At 41.7% G+C, this 21,373-nt stretch overlaps 1 protein-coding gene across 4 annotated transcripts in view; it reads left to right on the top strand.

Moving 5' to 3' along the window:
• NHSL1 (NHS like 1) overlaps window positions 1-21,086 on the top strand; it is a 238,000-nt gene extending 216,914 nt beyond the window's left edge. For 3 of the 4 annotated variants that reach the window (XM_081293806.1, XM_081293809.1, XM_081293808.1), the window contains exons 4-7: window positions 1,088-1,277; window positions 10,038-13,325; window positions 13,864-13,999; window positions 18,170-21,085. In XM_081293806.1, coding sequence (XP_081149932.1) covers window positions 1,088-1,277; window positions 10,038-13,325; window positions 13,864-13,999; window positions 18,170-18,905 — 4,350 coding nt within the window. In that variant the 3' untranslated portion in view covers window positions 18,906-21,085. Of the gene's footprint in view, window positions 1-1,087; window positions 1,278-10,037; window positions 13,326-13,863; window positions 14,000-18,169 lie in introns of all 4 variants that reach the window. The other variant, XM_081293807.1, reaches the window with a different exon arrangement.
• The last annotated feature ends 287 nt before the right edge of the window (window positions 21,087-21,373 follow it).

The following is a 21,373-nucleotide window of genomic DNA, read 5'->3' as shown; positions in this document are numbered from 1 at the left end:
TTGCATATTTCTTTCCTATGTCTTCTTAGAAAGCTACATTAAATCCAGAAGACATCAAAATGTGCCTTTTAAAGGTCAATAAATCTTCACAAACCTGAATCACAAAAGAAAACAGCATATTCCTCTTATAGAAAGTTCAAGTACAGGCCGAACACAGCTGTGGTATTAGATGGCTGAGAGCAACTACCCTCATCTGGAGTGGGTGGCTGGGAGTGGTGCAGACTGATTTTCATAAGTGGTAGTTCAGTTTGAGTGTCTTAGACTTGAAGAACAGTTCGTATACATTTACTGTATATCATAAACTGCCATTTCCCCACAAAAGTCAGTTACCTTTTTTGTTGTTTCTAAGCTCTTTGCATTTATTCTGAGTTCATCTTGTCACAGAATCAGCTGCCCACGAACCAGTCAAAGTCCTTCATAAAATGCTTGCCAACACAACTCTCTTGCTTACACTTTCTAAGGTGCTGTGGGAAGAATGGCTCTTGAGTGAGGATGTTAACCTCAAAACAGACACTGCTAGAAATGCTTTTGTGGAATTCTGATAAGGCTCAGAAGAAGGGCTTTCGTCAGCTTCTTCTAATTCAACAATTTCACACTGATTTTTTCTCCCAGAAAAAAAATGGTTTCAGAAGAGCTCACAGAGTTGAACAACAATAGCTCTATCATTTTTTTAAAATGTTCTTTGAGGTCAGAGCGTAAAGGAAATAAGATTAAGGCTAGAAATTACTCTGAGCAAATCTAAATTTTCATGCAAATGGACACTAATGGCGGCAGCCCTGATGTTCTCTAGGCTTCTGAGCTTTCTGTCCACAGCAAAAACAGGGGAAACTGGAAGAACATAAAGGATTTTGTGGATCAGCAATACCCTCTGCAGTCCTCACAATTTACAGGCCAGGGCCAGGGTGAATCATATACATTATGGGTCTTGTTCAAGAGGATGCAGTTTTCTTGCAAATCATTGCTTCTGTGAAATGTGCTCAGTTCTTTGGCTTTCTTTAAATCAGTCTAATTTTTCAAAATAAAACATATTATTAAAAAGCATTCCTGCCAGCTTTTTGCACATTGTGATTTCTTGTTTTCTCTGCAGTGCTCTCTTTCTTCATCAGAAGAAAGACTTATTGGCATCAGAAGACCTAAAACGCCAACCTCAGGTGACTTCTCTGACCTTAACACTCAGACCAACTGGACCAAGTCACTGCCACTGCCAACACCAGAAGAGAAGATGCGCCAGCAAGCCCAAACTGTCCAGGCTGACGTGGTGCCCATTAACATAACTGGTACGCCTTGCCGGGTAGACAGATTGAGAAAGTCCTTGGGAGAATGTCTGTGGATTTTTGTTGGTTATATGCTTCTTAGCATTTCACTTTTACACCAAAGGGAATAACTGTGGTCTGACTTCAGCTCTTCATCAGATGAAGGGAATACTAAAACTACATATGTGTGTGCATGCAAAATATCTGTTGTCTGTTAGATCAGATGACTTTGTCACCAGAGGTTGGTATCAAAGAAGTTGATGGTTCAACCTTTCATCTAAAGCATGGCTTTTTAAATTGTATGTCTTTTTATTAAGATTTTGGTTACATAGGAACGTCTTCTCAATGTGGTCCTGGTTGAGAAAGAAAATAGATATTCCCTCCTACTCCCTTCTGAAGGGTTACTTTAAGTAATATTTGTAGAAGTGAAGAAATAATTATTTTGTGATGTTTCTGGTAGATTTTCTTGTTACCTTCTTGTTTCCTTAAGTAAAAAAGGGCAAAAATTCTTGAAATAAAAATATCAAATGAATCAGTAACTATAACATATTCTAAAAGATTTCAATGTGGTGATAAAATTATATTCTAATTTTTATAATTTGAATTACACAATCTTCAAGTAAAAATGCATTGCTACTGAATAAACAGTTTTTATAGTATGTTGCATTAGCTTGGGATGTGAAAATTAATTGCTAAATCAGAAACTATGGAATATTGTACTGAGCCATTAATCATGTCTGATAATTAAAGTGATAAATAATGAGGGACATCAAACTTAAAGATGATCTTTCACAAATTTTCTGTAGCTACAGGAGGAATTGGTCAGTGGTTTGGGAAAGATATAAAATCCAAAAAAGGAATGGTAAGAGTTAATAGGAATGGAGCATGCTTAACTTACACAGGCCCTGGGTATAATTCCTAGCACCAACTCCCACCCGAAGTGTGTTCTGTAGAAATAGATGAGCAGCAGTCCTAGCAGGAGTCATTGGTAATCAGTCCACACAAAGCATGGCCTGTGTAGGCCCTAAAACAATTCGGTGGAAAAATAGATAATTTTTCATTAAAAAGGAGTCTGAAAGCCATAACTCTTTGATATTTTCTGAGGCTACTCCTTTTAGGAAGCCTTTTGCCATGGCTTGGTGAGCTTATAGGGACTGATAACATTTTGATAATTTTTGAAGCTTAAAAAAAAAACATTGCAGAATATTCCAAAATTACATTCAAAACTCTTATTTTGAATTCCATGGAAATTTAATTAAAAAGGGCATGAATGATTTTTGATTCCATATCCATTTTTCACACTTGTACCTTAAAGAAACAGCATGTCTTACTCTATTTTCTGTGTAAATAGCATTGTTGATCTTCATGATGTGTTTCTCCTTCACCTAGCTCATACCTTTCAAAGATTATTTTTATAAGTAGTTTTGTTGCAGAATGAAATAACAATGGATAGTGTTCACTGCTTGATGAAATACAGGGACACATATTTTCTATTAGAAAAAGAATGACATTATTTGATTGATTAAATGCAGCAGAAATGCAATTATAGATGATTAAATGTCTCAAATAATATTATGAGATAAGAAGACTGTTCAATGAAATATGATAATTCTTAATAGAATTAGGATGAAATGCATTATCTTGAGATTAGGGGGTTTTAAAATAGAGTAGCTAGCATTCCAGGAATAAAGAATTATCTGCAATGAAATAAATTGTCACAACAGAAGATGGTGTCACATCTTTGAGTTTTAATTCTCTCCTGCTTGATGACTAAATGTACATGAATTACATTGCATTTAAAAGAAGACCTTTAAGTGCCACCTAGGAAAGGTGAATGATAGTTTTAAAAAAAAGAGCAATATAAGTTATGTCAAAATATAATTTGTTTTTAACTGAGTCATGGACATTTACAGAAATGATAAAATTAAATATAATAATTACATGCTTACTGATCTAGTTTCTTGATCTGTGTATTCACATACACACCTATATTTCTGAAAGGACTTGTTTCTAGTCTAAAAAGCAATAAAATTTCAAAATTTCACTTTGGTTGAACTGGTATAATTTATACAGTTCCCTGCTGTGTAAATTATATATTTCTTAAGTCCTAGAAGATTTCTGAGGTAAATATGAAGCTTCTTGAAAGGAATCATGTGCTCATTAATTTGAGTGAGGATTGATCTCTAGTCTGATTTTCAGTAAGACTCAGCAGGAAAAAAAAATGGCATAAACAACATAAATATATTGTTTCAAATCCAGAGCTAAGCCCACCAGACCTAGAGGTATAGAACATCAGCACAGTGGAATGTTGGCTTGAAATGTGATTTAATCCCTTTTAGTTTTTATCCTATGGGGACCTGACCTGTTCTAAAAATTGAAGAGAAAAAAATATTTAAGATTAAAAAGAATATATATATATACATACATACTGGCAAGTAATTTAAAATAACATATATATATTCATTCCATAATCTGCCATGTGGGATAACAACTCTTCTACATGGAAGATAAGTAGAGTGAGTGAATATACTTAAATGATTTACAAACTGCCTTGGTTCCTAATGCTGCCTAAGTTTATTTCTAAATACAAACCATGAATAATCAAATGCCATTTTTCTTTCTTTCTTTTTTTTTTTTTTTTTTTTTTTTTAGAGAGTGAGAGAAGAGAGAGAGAGAGAGAGAGAGAGAGAGAGAGAATTTTTTAATATTTATTTTTTAGTTCTCGGCGGACACAACATCTTTGTTGGTATGTGGTGCTGAGGATCGAACCCGGGTCGCACGCATGCCAGGCGAGCATGCTACCGCTTGAGCCACATCCCCAGCCCCAAATGCCATTTTTCAATGAAAGGGAGTGATTCAATTCAGTAGATGTTTATTGAATAACTACTTTGTGCCAGGCATTAGGTCATAGGGGCTGGTAAAGTATGACTCATGGTCTCTACTCTCAAGAAATGGGTAGTCCAGCAGGTGAGATGATCTTTTTAGGTCACCATTCAAGGTGGAGAGTAAACGCCTTTAATGGTGTATGTTGTAGATGAATATCCTCATATGGTTTCTTCATTTCCTTGAAGCTTGGGTGGTTGGTTTTACCTTTTGTTTTTGTCTTAGAAGTAAAACCGGAGACTAGCTGCAACTTTCTGTTAATGTTTTGTCCATTCTTAATGTCTGGGTACAAGGGATTTCTTCTTCTGCCACAGAGAACTAATGAACCACTGAAGTCATGACTGGCTCCCTTTAAGCCTCATTTGTGCTATTGCATATAAATGACCCATTTATCACAACAGTGGTACCTTCTGGTGTTTCAGACTCTTCTCTCAATCATTTCTGTTTTTCTCCATTCAGAACAAAGTTGCAAGAATTTGCAAGTTTGCCAGCGTTTGTTTAAGTCTGTTGAAATATGTTTTGATCGTTCAGATCTTTTATTCTGTTTTGATTGCATAGTGCACAATTTATTACTATCCAGACAGAAGTTATGTCGTCCACAGCATACCATTGCGAATGTGTTTCAGTACTGCTAAAAAGAGTGACTTTTTTTTGTACTTGTGCCTAAGAATGATAGAAATATGTGATTGTGTGTAAATATGTATTGTTTAAAATTCTCCTTTTGAGGAGAATAACCATGTAAAAAGGTCAGTGCTATAACTGGCAAGTAGTTTAAAATAGACCAATCAGTAACCAAACTTTTACAAATTTTATTACTTGATGATTTCCTGTGGTGTGTTAATTACACCAGCTTATACAGAATGGAGTCCTGTGGATGTGTCATTCCAGGTTTGATTGCCTAAGTTAAGGTTAACCTTCAACAGTGATCATGAACCAGAGAATCAGTTCAGCTTTGACAACAGCAGTGCTACTGGGTCTCAGTACTTTATCATTATAAGGCTTTTCACTTTTCATTACAGTTGTATCTCACACCGAAGCATTCCTACAGCCTCTCCAAATTATCAGCCTCCTTGATTCAAGAAAAAAGCTCTGACTCTTGATTATTTGTGTCATCACAAAAGATGAGACATTATATTGATCTCTGCTGGATGACCAGATGTATGAAGCATACTTATTGCCATTACCACATACATGCTGATGTAGAGAGTGATGTTGGTAGCCAGGCACGATGGCCCATGCCTGTAATCCCAATGGCTCAGGAGACTAAGGCAGGAGGATTGTGAGTTCAAAGCTAGCCTCAGCAACAGCACGATGCTAAGCAACTCAGTGAGACCCTGTCTCTAAATAAAATATAAAAATGGACTGGGGATATGGCTCAGTGGTTGAGTGCCCCTGAGTTCAATCCCCAGTACCCTGCCCCCCATTAAAAAAAAAGAGTGATGTGGGTGGCCAGAGGAATCCAAAACATTCATTTTTTTTAAAATGACACAGAATCACTCTTTCATTGTGTTCTAACAAACTCATATTTGCTACTCTGGTTCATTTGAAGATGAGATCAACGTGTGTCCTTTGGAAGGACATACACCCAGAAATTGGAAAACAGCCTTATGATGATAATGTGCTTCCCCTCCTTTTTCGCCCTTCAGCATTCATCATCGTATGACTGGCTAACATCATTATTAATCCCTTCTTATCATTTTACAACCAGCTTCTGGAAAGAAAGTGCATGGTGTCAGCTTGCTTGAAAATAACATTGCTTTGCTTGTTCTACTGCTCTGCATTAGGGGAGAATTTCGATCGCCAGGCCAGCCTTCGGCGGTCTCTAATTTACACAGACACTCTGGTAAGACGACCGAAGAAAGTCAAAAGGAGAAAGACTATTACAGGAGTCCCAGACAACATTCAGAAGGAGCTAGGTATGGCTCGTAGAACTGCATTCCGTTGCCCTCCTTGCTGCTCGGCGTTACTCAGCTAACCTTGTGTGGTGCTGGTCAAATCCATATGTTCTAATGGCCAGATTCTTTCCTCATGAGGCACCAGGTGCAAATCTTACATCCCATGCAGATGATTTACTGCATTTTGGGGACAAGATAGCAGGGAAGAGCTTTTGTGTAAACGTAAATGGGATGATAGAAATTGAGTTTGCCGTCATCTCTAGGCATCTTGAACACAGATTATTTCCATATTTACACTGATTGTTGATTTAGATCTTAAGTTCCTATGAACCAAAACCTCATTCTTGGACTTCACCTTACGAGGGTGGATTTCAGTACTTTCACTGACATGCTAGTGGCATTTTTTTCACAAGAGGCAGCAATATGAGATAGTCGTAAATGTCATTATGACAGAAAATAGTCGTTGGGTGTCAGATACCTTTGTTATTATCAGTGGAACTCATAGCTCTTTTATTCTGTGTTTTTCAACCTGTGATCAAACCAATGGGGGCTGGTGGAAAAAGTCGTTTCATTCACTGTTGGCTTACCTGATGTCCTTGTGCTTGTCTTTTTATGCCCTTTGGATAATCCTTTCATTCTCTTCTCTGTAATAGATTCCTCTCCCTGTCCTTTAACAAGGCCCTACAGGGGCAGTTTAGCTTAGCTCCTAGGTCAGGAGCAGGACTCCAGCACTAGCCTGCTTCAGTTGGAATCTTGACTCTGCCACTTGTTCTCTGGGTGAGATTACGTCACCCCTCTTGAGTCTACTTCCTCATCCCACAAATGGGGTAGTGATATGACTGGGTCTACTTTATGGGGTTAGTTGAGGACTAAGTGAAATTCTGCATGTGATGCACTTGGTTCCTGGGATTACTATTAATTTAGTAGCCACTGTTGTCGTTATGGAGAACATAATGCTACCTATCTTGAGATTTGCCTCTTCCTCTTTCTCCAACCTGTGGGTTATGACCTCATAGTTCCTTTGCCTTATATTATTTACTTTGATTTACTATTAAAGGTTATACTCTGGAAACTCAGAATCATGGTTTCTGAAATTGCCTACTAGTCTTTTGGTCAAAATGAGCATATCTGAACAATAGTGATATTTCTATTGCAGTACTTTGAAGTCACATTTTAGCTTCCAGTGCCACAAACGTTTTCCCCCATCACCCCTGCTTAATGCCTGGGAGTGGGGAGAGCATGCTCCTCTTTACCTGGCATTTTCTCTTTTACTGCCATTGACTGCAGTACCTATGCTGTGCCTTCTAGAATATAGCAACATTAGGACAAGAATAGCAATGTTTTGCCTCTGCTGTAGGTAGCTCCTGAGGCGCAGGAGCTTGTCCCATTCCATAACTGAAGGGTTTGGTAGAAATGAAGGCAGGGCTGCGACTGCGCCCATGGAATTTGAGAAGTCTGTCCTTGGTTCGTGTAGCTTGCTGCTCCTGTGCTACCTGAGTCCTCCAGGCACCTTCTCCAAACTTATGCCTCAATGTCACCTGTGCTTTCTCCTTCTCAACACTTAGCTGTGGATTATTCTTTCAGACTCTTTCTTCTTGAGACAGCTAACACATTTGAGATCTGTACTGGTATGCTCAGCAGGTGTTTAATAGGCTAATTCCTCATCATACTCAGGTAATGTACTTTAGCTGGTCTTTTTAGGAGATGTGCCTTAACCAAAGGAGTGACTTTAAGGACAAACAGTTAGGACTTTTGTAAGATAACAAGGTTGATGTTTTGAGGTAAGCTGCATTTTAAGTGGATTTCCATTTGGGATAAGTAAGTGCTGGATGACTTTGTGTAAAAAGTGGAAGAATAAGATGTACATACACATAAGTACCTATGATGTATGTACCGTATATGACATGTGATATGAAGCCTGGAACCTAACAGTTACAAACTTTCACCACTTTGAACTCACAGTGTGAGTCGGTAACTCAGTTACCGCTTGGATCTTACTACAGTGACCTGTCCAGCTAGGGAAATCTTAGCTTCTATAATTTTAATATTTCTTAAATTGATGATTGGGTCCCTGAAACCTATATTCATTTCTCTTTTGCATGTGACAAGGAACCACCACTAATGGTGGAGGAAAGAAAATAGCTTTCCCCGCATCATTTGTGTTGTGACTGTTGCCAGACATGAGACAGAGTCATTGCACAGCTGATGGCATGTCCTGAATGGCAGTTGGAGCCACTGAGACAACTGTATCTAAGCTAGAGCTAATTTTTTTTTTAATAGACAACTAGTGACTCTAATTTCTAATAGATAGATTAATTGAAAGACTGATAGATGGAATGAGGGAAAGTAACATTTGAATAGAGTTTAATTAAGCAAAAATATTGGTTTATATTTTTGCCCCATCTTTTTGAGACCTCTAGTTTACCTTGCCATGTCTCCCAGCGTTCTGGACTTATGAGAACTGTGGTTTGCAAGTTTGTACTACTTACCTAATGATTATCAGAAACAGACACTTTACTGTTTCTTTAAAATTGGTCTTCATCTAGATAGAAAACACCAGAAAGTATGGCTAGATAAATTAGACAAAAAATGAAATGATTCTCTAAAGGAAAAGCATTCAATTGGGAAAGATACCTTGTTCTCCACACTGCCCAGGTAGCAGGGATTGGATTTAATCATCATCATCATCATCATCATCATCATCATCATCATACAAGGATGCTTCCTTGAATTACAGTGATTTATTTGCTTAGAAATATGCAGTTTTTACTTCAGAATCCATAAATACTGGACTCTGGATACTAGCCAGCATACAGCACTTTAAAAATCCAAGTATGATCTTGAATATTTACTTCCAAGTTTTATCTGAGGATTAATTTGTTGCCTTTCATTTAAATGAATCAGACAAAATTTTGAATTTTTTTCCTGACTCTTAAAACTACACAGAAATCAATCTGAATATTGTGCTACAAGGTTTGATTTTCTAGAATCAGAGAGGATTATTTTGTTCATATATAATTATGTTTGGCTATGTCCCCACATATATTTCTTACTGAATGAAGACAAACAACATAGAACCATGGTTTTGCTACTATTTTTAAAGATTTAACTTGTTCTAAGAATTGATTTCATTTTCTCAGTACACTTCGAGTAAGTTCTTGGCTTCACAATTTTTTTTTTTTAATCTCTGTTCTTTTCTGGGTGGCTTGACATCTGTGTATCTACACTGAACGATTTTTCATGTCCGCTTCCTTCTCTTTCTGCATGATTATTTCCTTCTATTTAACATACTACTCTCTGGTTGTAAGACTCCAAGAAATGAATAATCCTAATTTGAGGAAATGCTCACTGGATCAGTTCCTGCTGCTCTCTCTGCACCAAAACACAACAGATTGCTGTTGAATTTTGAATGTCACCAACAGACAGATGATAATGGCTTAAGATGGATAACGAAATGTTTGAAACACAGATGGGCCTGTACATCAATTTTCGTTTTCTTAGGATTTCCTCCTGACATAAAGAATCAGATGTAATTAACACAATTTTATACCAATATCCCTCATAAATGGTATGTCTGTGGCCCTGTTGTTCCACTAGTACACTCATCTATTGGGGGGAAAGAGGGTCATGACTAGATAGTTCTGGGTCACTGCTAGGCCATCCCCTGGTGGGGGAAAGGGCGCATTGAAGACCAAGCAGCCTTGGTCTCAAAGGGAGTGTCTGAGAATTCCACATGCAGCTCTCGAACTGTAAGGGGAGGACTTGAAGTACAAGTTAAAGAGAAAATGAATGTATGAAGTTGATAATAAGGGTTTTTAGTTTGGAAGATATCTGGACCAATTTAAATTCAGTTAGGTCCCTACAGGAGAAAAAAAAGAAAAGAACTAAATTGGGGTACGGGGGAACCTTTTCTAATTACAACAGAATCAGAAGGGGCTGAGGGTACAGGTGACAACCTGTAGATTCCTATTTTCAGGTAACGAGCCTCTTTCTGCTTTCTCTCCAGCATTGGGCGCTGGCCAAGATGATGTTGGTGGCCACTCAGTGTACACCCCAGACCACTACTCCACGCTAGGAAGGCTTGATAGCTGCCGGTCTGCTGGGCCGCGCTCAGAAACCAGGGACTCCAGCTGTCAGACTGAGGACATGAAAGTTGTACCTCCTTCCATGAGAAGAATCAGGGCGTATAAAGGGCTTGGCATTGCTGCCCAGATGAGCCATTTCTCAGGCTCCTCGGGCAACATGTCTGTGCTGAGTGACTCAGCGGGTATTGTGGGCCCTTCCCGTCTCAACAACGATGCTGGCTTCCACAGTCTTCCACGTTCTGCAGCCAGAGCGAACGCTCACTCCCTGGAGTCAAGACTGGGTGCCCTGGGCCCTACAGAAGACATGGAGGGCACTTTCCGCTACCAGAGGGCTCACTCACAAGGAGATGAAAACTTAGGACATTTAGGAGGTGCCTCCAGGACAGGGCCACTTTTGAGGCCCAAATCCCAGGAGCTGAGGCACTTTGAGAGTGAAAACATAACCAGCCCAGCGTGTGTGGTTTCTCCTCACGCGACCTACTCTACCAGCATCATCCCAAATGCCACGCTCTTGTCCTCTTCCGAGGTCATTGTTATTCACACTGCTCAGAGTGCAGGGCAGCTAGACAGTAAAATGACCGGCTCATCCTCATACTCCAAGATGAAATCCAGAGACCACCTCGTCTCCAGACACGCTATGAAAGAGGATCATCAGGCCCCTAGTCACCACTGGGGTGAGGGACATTCTTCCATGGCCTTAGATAATCATTCTCCTGGTGCTACCACACTGTTGTCCCTCTGTGATTCAGAGGTTTCACTAAATGCCCCAGCAGATAGGGAGAATGGGTCCCGAGCCATACCCTATAATTATAGAAACAGCCTGAGCTTCCCGGGTCACCCCCAGGATGTGGATGGGAAGAGTGAATCTAGTTATTCAGGGGAGAGAGGGCATGGCAGCTCAGAGCCTTGGGAATACAAAACCTCTGACAACGGGCGGGCATCTCCACTGAAGCCACATTTGGCCACTCCTGGTTACTCCACCCCCACAAGTAACATGAGTAGCTGCAGTTTAGACCAAACATCCATCAAAGAGGATGCCAGGTCCTTGTATTCAGAAGATCACGACGGCTACTCCACATCCATACACGGTGACCCTGGACGTGGGTCTGGGCTTCTGTGCAGTAGCAGCGATGGCTTTGGGAATCCCAGGCACAGCGTGGTCAATGTTTTCGATGGAAAGTCTCAGAAAAGCCAAGGGGACCGGCCACATTACCATGATAAAACATTTTCTAGAAACATCTCTTTGAAGAAAGCAAAGAAACCTCCCCTGCCACCATCCCGGACGGACTCTCTCCGCAGGATCCCGAAGAAGACCCAGTCTAATGGGCAGGTGCTCAACGAGAGCCTCATTGCCACACTTCAGCACTCGCTGCAGCTGAGCCTCCCAGGCAAGGGCAGCAGCTCACCCTCACAGAGCCCCTGCAGTGACTTTGAGGAGCCCTGGCTGCCCCGTTCCCGGAGCCAGAGCACAGTCAGCGCTGGCAGCAGCATGACCTCCGCCACCAACCCCAACATCTACTCCCTGTGCGGGGTCACACCCTCACAGAGCGACACAAGCAGTGTCAAGTCAGAGTACACAGACCCTTGGGGCTACTACATCGACTACACAGGCATGCAAGAAGACCCAGGGAACCCAGCAGGGGGCTGTTCAGCCAGCAGCAGCGGGGCACCAACTGGAAACGGGCCAGTCCGCCACATCCAAGAGGGGTCCAGGGCCACAATGCCCCAAGTGCCTGGTGGTCCAGTCAAACCAAAGATCACATCACCGGAGAAGTCACAGAGAGTCACTTCTCCGTCCAGTGGGTATTCCAGCCAGTCGAATACACCCACAGCACTCACCCCTGTGCCTGTGTTTTTAAAATCAGCGTCACCAGCAAATGGGAAGGTGAAGGCCAAGCCCAAGGTACCAGAAAGGAAATCCTCGCTGATTTCTTCTGTGTCTGTGTCCTCATCGTCCACTTCTCTCTCCTCTAATACTTCTACTGAAGGAAGTGGCACTGTGAAGAAGTCAGACTCAGCAGGGTCCTCGGCCCTTGCTGCTGCTGCTCCTCCTCCTCCTCCTCCTCCTCCTCTTCCTCCTCTTCCAGCTCCATATCCTGCTGACAAGTCCCCTGTTCTTCCTCCCCCTCCTCCTTCAGCAGATTGCTCCCAGGGCTCTCCTCTGCCTCACTCTCCTCTGTTCCCCCCTCCACCCCCAGAAGCTCTCACCCCCTTCGGCTGCCCCCCTGACGGGTGCCTCTCCCCTTCCCCCTTCCCTCAAGACTCTTTGGCTTCCTTGCCATTGCCTCCACCTTTCTTACCCAGCTCAGGCCCCCCACCTGCTCCACCACTTGACCCCAAATTCATGAAAGACACCAGGCCTTCTTTCAAAAGCTCTGGCCAGCTGGGGTCCTCCCAGGAGTCCTTGAGGCGGCCTTCAAACAAGGAGGAGAACAGCAGACCACCGCTGCCCCTGATCACCACGGAAGTACTACAGATGGTGCAGTTGAGGCCCGTGAGAAAGAACTCGGGCACCGAGGTAGCTCTGTTGTCTGAACCAGTGGCTCAGGAACAACGAGCTCCGACTGCTCCACAGTATCACTTAAAGCCATCTGCTTTCCTGAAATCCCGAAATAGCATAAATGAAATGGAGAGTGAAAGCCAGCCTGCCTCTGTGACAAGCTTGCTTCCAACGCCTGCCAAGAACCCAAGTCAGGGTGACCATGACAGCGCAGCGGAGCATGGTAGCCCTCTGAGCCTTAGGCATGGGGCTCCAAGTCCTGGGCTGGGCACTGAGGAAGCAGAGGTTCTGCCTGGCCCTAGCACTGCCCCTCTCCCAGACTCTTCACCCAGCAGGAAGCCACCTCCCATCTCCAAGAAACCCAAACTGTTCTTGGTGGTGCCACCTCCACAGAGAGATTTCGCTGCAGAACCCTCGGAGAACAGGAGGGAAGTCTTCCGAAACCCCATCCGGGCAGAGGAGGTTTCTGTGCACAGCAGAGAGGCAAAAGAGAGTTCTGCAGCCCCAGCCGGTTCTCATGCTACGGACTCCAGCAGCTCAGTTCTGGAGGGAGGAGCTGCAGGATCCCTGTATCCCAGCAGAGTGGAAGCCAATGTCCCCATGGTACAGCCTGATGCCTTATCAGCCCCCACGCAGGAAGAGCCAGGCGTGAACAGTGTGGATGGTGGGGGCAATGCGGAGAGCTGCCTCTCTGAACAGGAGGGAGAAGGTAAGTCTGGCTTCCCTTGCTGTGCACCTCTGATCATCTATCTGCAGCTGAGCCAAATAGGGCTACTGAATGCTCTCATGTGGAACCCGGGTAGACCAGATAAGATTTATGATAAAGCAGTGGGTGGGCTTCTTAAACATTAAATTACCAACTTTTCATTTTATGAAATATTTTTAAAACTCAGGTCTAATGCAAGAGCTTATAGAATGATATAAAATAGGGAGGTGGGGGTGGTCTGCAGCAGGCTAGGTATGAAATAGCACTGAGTAATCTCCCTTCTGAAGAGCTGCAAAGAAATGTTCTAAAATTTAAGAGCAATTCAGTACAAGTTCTGTAACAGAAAAGAATGAGTTCTGACTGTCAGGCTGGTGTCATTTCCCCCATCTTTGTAAAATCACAAACTATAGAGCCTGCTGCATTCCCTGTGGTTCTTAGATTGTCAGGAGTGGCAGGGAAGCAGCATATTTCAGAGCTTGGCGAAGAACTGAAATTCTAGTCACTGTGCATCTTGTGTCGCCTGCGCGTGTGCTTCTCTCAGCTGGGGCACTGGAGACCAATGCTGCCGGCTCCTCCTCAGAAGCCTGCGACTTCCTCCTTAAGGGGGATGGGAGTGACGAGGTGATGACCCCCACCAGACCCAGGACCACAGAAGACCTTTTCGCAGCTATTCACAGGTATCACAACTCCTTCCTTAATTCTCTTTATAATTCCTTCTTTCCAAATGGTTCCTCTACTTTGTTTTCTTGACGCTTCTCCCGCCATCCAGTCTCAGCTCATTGACTTTATTATTAATTTTTTAGTGCGTTTCTTTCTGTGCCTTTATTTCCTCTGACTCCAATTTCTGTTTTACTCTGTTCACTCATTTTGACAATGATATTGGGAACAGAGTCTTAATATGATGATTTCTGGTAGACACTGCTCTGTGGCAAGAGACAATGTGTCAGTCATATGACAGTGTATTTACAAGAATCAGATTAGAGCAGCTGGTGATCCAGGTCAGGTGAGAAACGCTGTGGCACTGGACTTAGGAGGCACAGACTAGCTCTACAGAGCTCCCTTCGTAAGGGTGTTTAGTTTATTATTATGTTTTTCCATTTTACAGAAAAACCATAATTTTATGGTATAGTTTCTTTGGTCCTTAAATGTTTCAATAAGAGTACATCTCTTTTTAAGCAGGAGCAAAGGAATTAAATTTGCTTTTTACCATATGCCACTAGTGCCATCTACTGGCATTGGAAATTGTTGAGTTAAAAAAGTATAGGTTCATTTTTTCAAAATAAACTGCCTAAACTATTAGTTTTTCATATGCGGTCACCTTAAGAGTGAATTGGATTGAGCACTAACATTTCATTTGCTGCATCATTTTTCTGGTTATAGCTTAGTGGTCCCATAATAATGTCATTATAAAAATTGATAAGAATATCCATGTGTAAGTATTTTAGGCCATAATGATACATAAAACTTTTACTTCCTTCTAGACTTCTTTATCAGAGACTTTCAGATTTTTTGGGTAACCATTATGAATGCCCTTATGCTGTCAAGACCTCTTTTCCCCCCTGATCCAAGGTCCTTTTTTTCCTCCTGAAATAAAGCATGCATAAAATCCTTTGATTCTGTACATAAACAACCATGTCAGCACTGTACTTGAATTCTTGAAATTTAGCTGAAAAAAAAAAAAAAAAAAAACCTGTTACATGACATGCAAAGAATGGTGCTGTCCTTACCTGGAACTCCTTTTTCAAATATAAACATGTAACCTGGGAGAAGCCAAGCTGGCAAATTGAGGAATATGTGAAGAATTATGTTCTTTGCCTCCCAGCCTAAATATTGGTGTAATAGACCCTAAAGACTGCCCCCTGCAACATTTTCCAACTGGCTTCTTGATCTCATTAAAAATGAAAAAGTAGCTAGTTATCCAACTACTTCTCAAAACAGGGAAATGAAAAATATCACATCTTTTTAAGCCAAATTTAGTGGCATTTCTAGAAGTTTACACAGATGTTTCTAACTTTAACCATGCTAGACACATAATAAGCACTCAATAAATATTTTCTAAATTAAATGAGACCAATTGGAATTTAACTGTCAGGAAATTCTTCCAAGACTCAAAGTCTTTGATTTAGTATGGAATGTATTGAGTTGCTAAATATATAGTAATATATATTTATAATAGCAAGCCCCAAGGATGTGTGTTGCCTGGTTGCTCTGTGTACTAAATACTTAGTCTCAAGGAAACCCAACTGTTGTGGAGCCAAATGACTGCATGCTTTTCCTAAAAATATGCCAAAGGTCTCTTCTACATTTTATTTTGGCAACCTTCAGAAGGAACTGAAAATTTTGTGGTTTCTCTTACTAGACAGTTACATCTACTACAGATGTAGAAATTGGCCAGTCTGTATCATTCTCTGTACACATGAGAGAAGTAAAGTCCAAGTAGCCTTAGGAATGAATTAGGAAAAGAAAGCAAGGACACACATGGATTTCTGTTGTAGTATTAATACTGTGTTAGCAGATGTTATCTGAAGTATGTGATATTTAGGGCTTTTTTTTTCATGTCCTTCAGCACCTAAATTCATAATTTAAATTAAAGGCTATCTAAATTGAAACACAGCTTTCAAATGTTATAATGCAAATTAATTCATTTCAGATTTAAAGCCAGATGGAAAGTGTAAGAATGCCAGTTGAGGTGTGAAGTTTTTATATTTATTGAAGTAATTAGCTTTTAAGACAGTGTTAACTATTTGAGTACTACTTATAGACATCTTTAAAATTCATACTACCTAGGTATACATAAGTATGTGTGTATACGCAAATAATCCATTTGTTCAAATTGAATTCTGATTTTAAGGGGCAGCTGCTCTTGAGGACCAACAAAGCTTTTCTAAAATCCCATCTTCTTTTTAAATTCTAAATCTACCCTTACGGCCATATCTTTTATCAAGCATAGTTGTAGATTATTTTATGTACCTTAGGACACCTTCACCATCTGAAAACCAAACAAGAAATTACACCACAGACTGAAATGAGAAAGCTGCTTCAGGGGACAAGCAGTGTTGGTTGTGGGGCCATGTGCTATAAGTAGAACGAAACTCCTTCAAGTCCCAGCTGTCCCAAGCAGCTGTGAGCTTTCACCTTCTAGACCTCAGTTACCTTCTCTACAACCCAAAGTGGTTGGACTATCTAAATTCTTCTCCTCTTCTACAATTCTGAGACGTGCTTATTTCTGTGCTGTCATGGGTCATTCACTTAGACCAGGCCACTGTTCTTGTTGATTGCTGAGCAGGACCATTGAACCAAGGTACCATAGGCACTCGTGTTCCATCAGCTCTGGCCATCCTCACCCCCTTGTCTTGGGTCTTTATCACTTCCTGTCCTCCACTTTGGTAGCTTCTTTTCAGCATAAAGTGGGGGACAACCCTTGGAACACCAAGGTGTCCTGGGTAGCCAACAGGGGCCCAACCTTCCCTCTGCCTTACTACATAGGCCCTATACAAAATAAGTCCAGACTGGTGGCAGGAAAGAAGAACTCATTTTCCTATATGGCACTCAGCTTTGTTAAGCACATCCTCCTGGTCTGACACTGATGGCTGTTATAGCATTGATCTTTATTAAGAAAAAATGAGCTATACACTATTGTTTCCTCTTTTTAGATAGATAACAAAATAGAAAATATAACTTGCCCAAGGTCACACAACGAGAAAATCTTTAGAGGTGGGATTTAACCTAGGCTGTGTGACCCCAGAGGTTCTTTACCTCATCTCATCCAGCAAACATCCCCATAAGTACAGGGACTGAGGTGCAGCAGGCATGGGTACCTTGCCCCAGCTTACAAGCTAGGTTGTTAGTGTTCCGATTCACCTCTTAATCTGTGTGTGCCATTACCATACTCTCAAACTTTACCTGCTACCTGAGCTAGAATTTAGTAGCAGGAGAAAAGAAATACCCATGTCTTTATTTTATTAACAGCGTCAAGACTCCTTATAGCAAGTCCACCCACAGTTAGCTGAAGAGATGTCACACACTGAGTAACTATCTGTGAAGATGATGAAGGGGCAAGTTGGCCCATCTGCCACATTCTCTGTTTCCCAGCACTAATGTGCACATTGAATGGAAGATTTTTAGAGACCCAAAGAAAGACTTCACACAGAAAACCTTATACTTCCTTTGACCAGCCTCTCCTCTTGCACAAATTGCCCCATCCCTCTTATTTTCTACCTGATCAGTGTGAGGTTTCCTAAAGTCATGAAAGTCTGTGGCACAGTTGGCTTTTTTGTTTTCTGGAAAACTAGATTTCTAGAGGTTGTAAGAGCAGAGGGAAATGAATTTTATGTCAAACTCTAGAATGACAGAAAGTGTCATTTTTTTACCTCCTAGAGTTGTTCTAAAATGTGGGTCATGTCTTAGTTTAGAGGATATTCTGGGGACCACTCATCTGTTAGGCCTGTTCAGGCACAAGCACCCACCAAGACAAGCAGGAGTAGAGAGCAGGGTAAGCAGAAGTTCACTTGGGATCAGCCCAGTCTAGGGGCGTTGGCTGAAAAGTGGCAATTACTGAAAATCGGAAATGGACCTATGCACCTATGCGTGTTAGGTAATTCATACCTGAGGTCTGTTTCCCACAGAGTGGAGAGTGGCCACAGTTGATGATCATCATGGGCCATTATGGACTCATAGGAATGCAGCAAACTTTTTTTTCCCCCAGGGTGTTGAAGTTTCCCATAGTTAAAATACTTTTTTTTTTTTTTTTTAAAGCAAATCTTAAGTAACTGAAGGTGTGCTTAGAGCGGCAGGGTGACTGTGGCAGAGAGTACTGAGAAATGACCTTTATCTCAATGTTATCTCAGATCCAAAAGGAAAGTCCTTGGCCGTAAAGATTCGGAGGACGATCACTCCCGAAACCATTCTCCCTCCCCGCCAGTGACACCCACGAGCGCTACCCCCAGCCTAGCCTCTCCGAAGCAAGTGGGGTCGATTCAGAGAAGCGTGCGGAAGAGCAGCACCAGCAGCGACAACTTCAAAGCTCTGCTGCTGAAAAAGGGGAGTCGCTCCGACACTAGCGCCCGCATGTCGGCGGCAGAGATGCTCAAGAACACAGACCCGCGGTTCCAGAGGTCCAGGTCCGAGCCTGCGCCAGACACCCCCGAGAGCCCATCAAGCTGCTCCCTGAGCAAGAACAGAAGGGCCCAGGAGGAGTGGGCCAAGAACGAAGGCTTGATGCCGCGGAGTCTGTCCTTTTCCGGGCCCAGGTACGGCCGCAGCCGCACGCCCCCCTCTGCGGCCAGCAGCAGGTACGGGGTGCGGAACCGCATCCAGAGCAGCCCCATGACCGTCATCTCCGAGGGCGAAGGGGAGCCCGTGGAGCCTGCGGACAACAGGGCTCACCAGGCTCTGGACAGCACGAAGGCATGTTCCCTGGACGGACTGGCCGGCGAAGAGATGGACGAGGGCAGTCTGCTGTGTGATGAGGGGCCTGTCACCTCCGTGCAACCACGGGCTCCTGGGCGCACCAATGGGGTAGCTAGGACAGAGGACAGGGATCCCCCAGAGCCATGTGGGGGCACTGGTAGGGAGGAGAGTTAGGACCAGATTGGGCCGCTCCCGGGTGTTGGGGGAGAGAGCCATGCACCGCTCTAGGGAGCCTGAGGGGCCCTTCCCTGGCTTGTGGCTTCCCACTCAGCGTCCATGCCGTGGGCCCCAAAGCTGCGGGTCCCTTAGGATTCACTGGCCACTTGCTGTTGTGGCTTCAAAGCAAGTAGAAGCTTAAACTTCTGAAAGTGCTTCCTGGGGAAGATTTGTTTTTTCCCCCCAAAAATGCTGTGTGTGTGTGTGTGTGCATTTTGAACACTTTTTAACAAATACACACTCACACACAATACTGTACAGAAATAGAAAGTAAGTCAGAGTTAATAGAGTAATGGAGTCTTCTGGACTAGGTGGTGACTGCTTTCAAAGCATTATGCTTATGGAAATGAGTGAGTTCCCTAGGAAGGGAGAAGTCATTACTTCTAAGAAAGAGGTGGTAGTTGGTTGGTTCTTAATGCAGAACACATGGATATTTATGCTCACCAAGGGGAGGCAGGGCTAGCCAGGAGCTGGTAAAGGCTAAGCAACTAACTGGTTCAGGTACTTTTCTCTGGGGGGGAAGAAGGCTTTGTTTCTTTTTTGTAAAAATGGCAAAAACATGGAAAGTGGCAATGCTGAAACTTGGTGCCTGCTGCTGTGCAGCCACATACACACGACTTTTAGAGCCTGAGGTTTAGAAGCGTGAGCAGTTTTTAAGTGAATTCCCTCCTTGAGTAGCAGCTGAGTCCTTCTTGGAGAACTGAAGTGATAGTGGAGACTTGGAGGGAGAGAGGAGAAGTGAGGGCAGAGGAGAGGAGTAAGTGATACACTGATGGAATCTATTTCCTGCTTATTAAATAAAGTTATTTTTCAGAATTAAAGTTGAAAACTTGCACTACAGAACTGTGGGTGAAGCTGATCCTTTTACAAGAGTTTTGTAACCAGAGTTTAAACTTCCATTTGGCCATTTCTATCACTTGAAATGTCAACATTTGCTAACTTTTGGATATATCCTTTTGGTTACACCAAAGAAAAAAATATTGCTATTTTTTTTCCTTGAATGCCTGAAGCATTATGTCCTAATTTAGAAAAGTTTACCAAAATTTATTATATATTATCTTACTTTGAAGAAAATGCTGGATAGCTCTTGTTAGTCAAATAAATTGATAAAAATTGGTAGGGTTTGGCTATTAATTAGCCCTGGGAAATGAGTTTTTAGATTAAAAAGATTTTTTTGCATCATTTGGTTTGTGTGTTTTTATATTTGTTTATAAATAATTGAGTTGCTAACTACCTTCTAATTTTCTCCAATTAGAATTTCAACAGTTTTAGATATGGGAGAAAGGTGTGTGAAGTATTTATTTTAATGTAATGTTCTTGCGACTCTCCTTCCCTCCCGACTTCCACATACTTAAAATGCAACATACAACAGTTTTGCCTTTTTATATAGGACGACAATACTGAGATTTTTGTTCTAAATCCAGTGCAGCTGTCAATTTCTTTTTCTTTTTTCTTTTTTGGTATGAAAATCTCATCTAAAAGTTGGACTGCACAGGTCAAATCATTCTAAGGTTTACAAAATAAAATCTTTGATACCCATCTTACACATGTCTTTGGGGCAAAAACAAACCTAATGAATTAAAGGCTCCTTTTGTTCTCCGAGGAAATAACACTTTCCTTTCATACAACCAGATATGGCATTTGGGCCTGAGTAAAAGGGATTTTTATCCTTTTGGGTAATTGTTTACTACATAGGGCACATGGATCTTTTCTTGTAAATTTTAGAAAAGAAGTGTTGGCTTTTGAATATGAAATCTTCCCATAGCTCCCTGAAAAGGATTAGAATGTACGTGGACAAAAAAATCTTGAGCTTAATATATAAATCATTTATTTGAAGGCAAAGTAAGCAACATCAAAACTAATTATAAAACCATTAAAAATCCCCATTTTACAAGATACATGTTAGGTTTTGAATTTGTTTTGAATAAAAATCATTGTAAAGTCAATATTTGAAACTTACTCCTTTTTGTGTATTTTTTGAATAAAGAGATAGGGCATCTTTTATAGAAAGGTTGAGGTCTTTCCTGGGTACCCACAGAATGTCAGTGAAGACCAAAAGGTGGCTGTGGAAGATGGGGACTCAACAAAAAGGAAATAGAAATTTGCAGAACTGAATGGTGCCAACTAAAAGGGTAAATGGAAAAGCAACTCATAATGTCCCATGGATTTTTGAATAAAATATGAATAATGAATTTACTGGTCGTTTGAATATGATGCAACATGTGCAGAGAAAAGAGAACTTCTTACTGGCGTGGAGGATATATAGGTAAACAAGAATCTAGACTCATCCTTGAAACATCCTGTGTCCTCAGGATGTTTTGCTGCTTTATTCTTCTGTGGGGCTTATGTTAGTGAACTGAATCATACTCAGAAGCATGAGGGTAAACTAGAAAGCCCTGCTTAGATGAGGTAGTCAATAGAAGCCC

This window comes from Spermophilus citellus (genome assembly GCF_964194105.1).
Source record: "Spermophilus citellus genome assembly, chromosome: 5".
Classification (NCBI taxonomy): Eukaryota; Metazoa; Chordata; class Mammalia; order Rodentia; family Sciuridae; genus Spermophilus; species Spermophilus citellus.
Note: the sequence above shows the minus strand (reverse complement) of the source record. Positions and strands in the feature narration are given on the sequence as shown.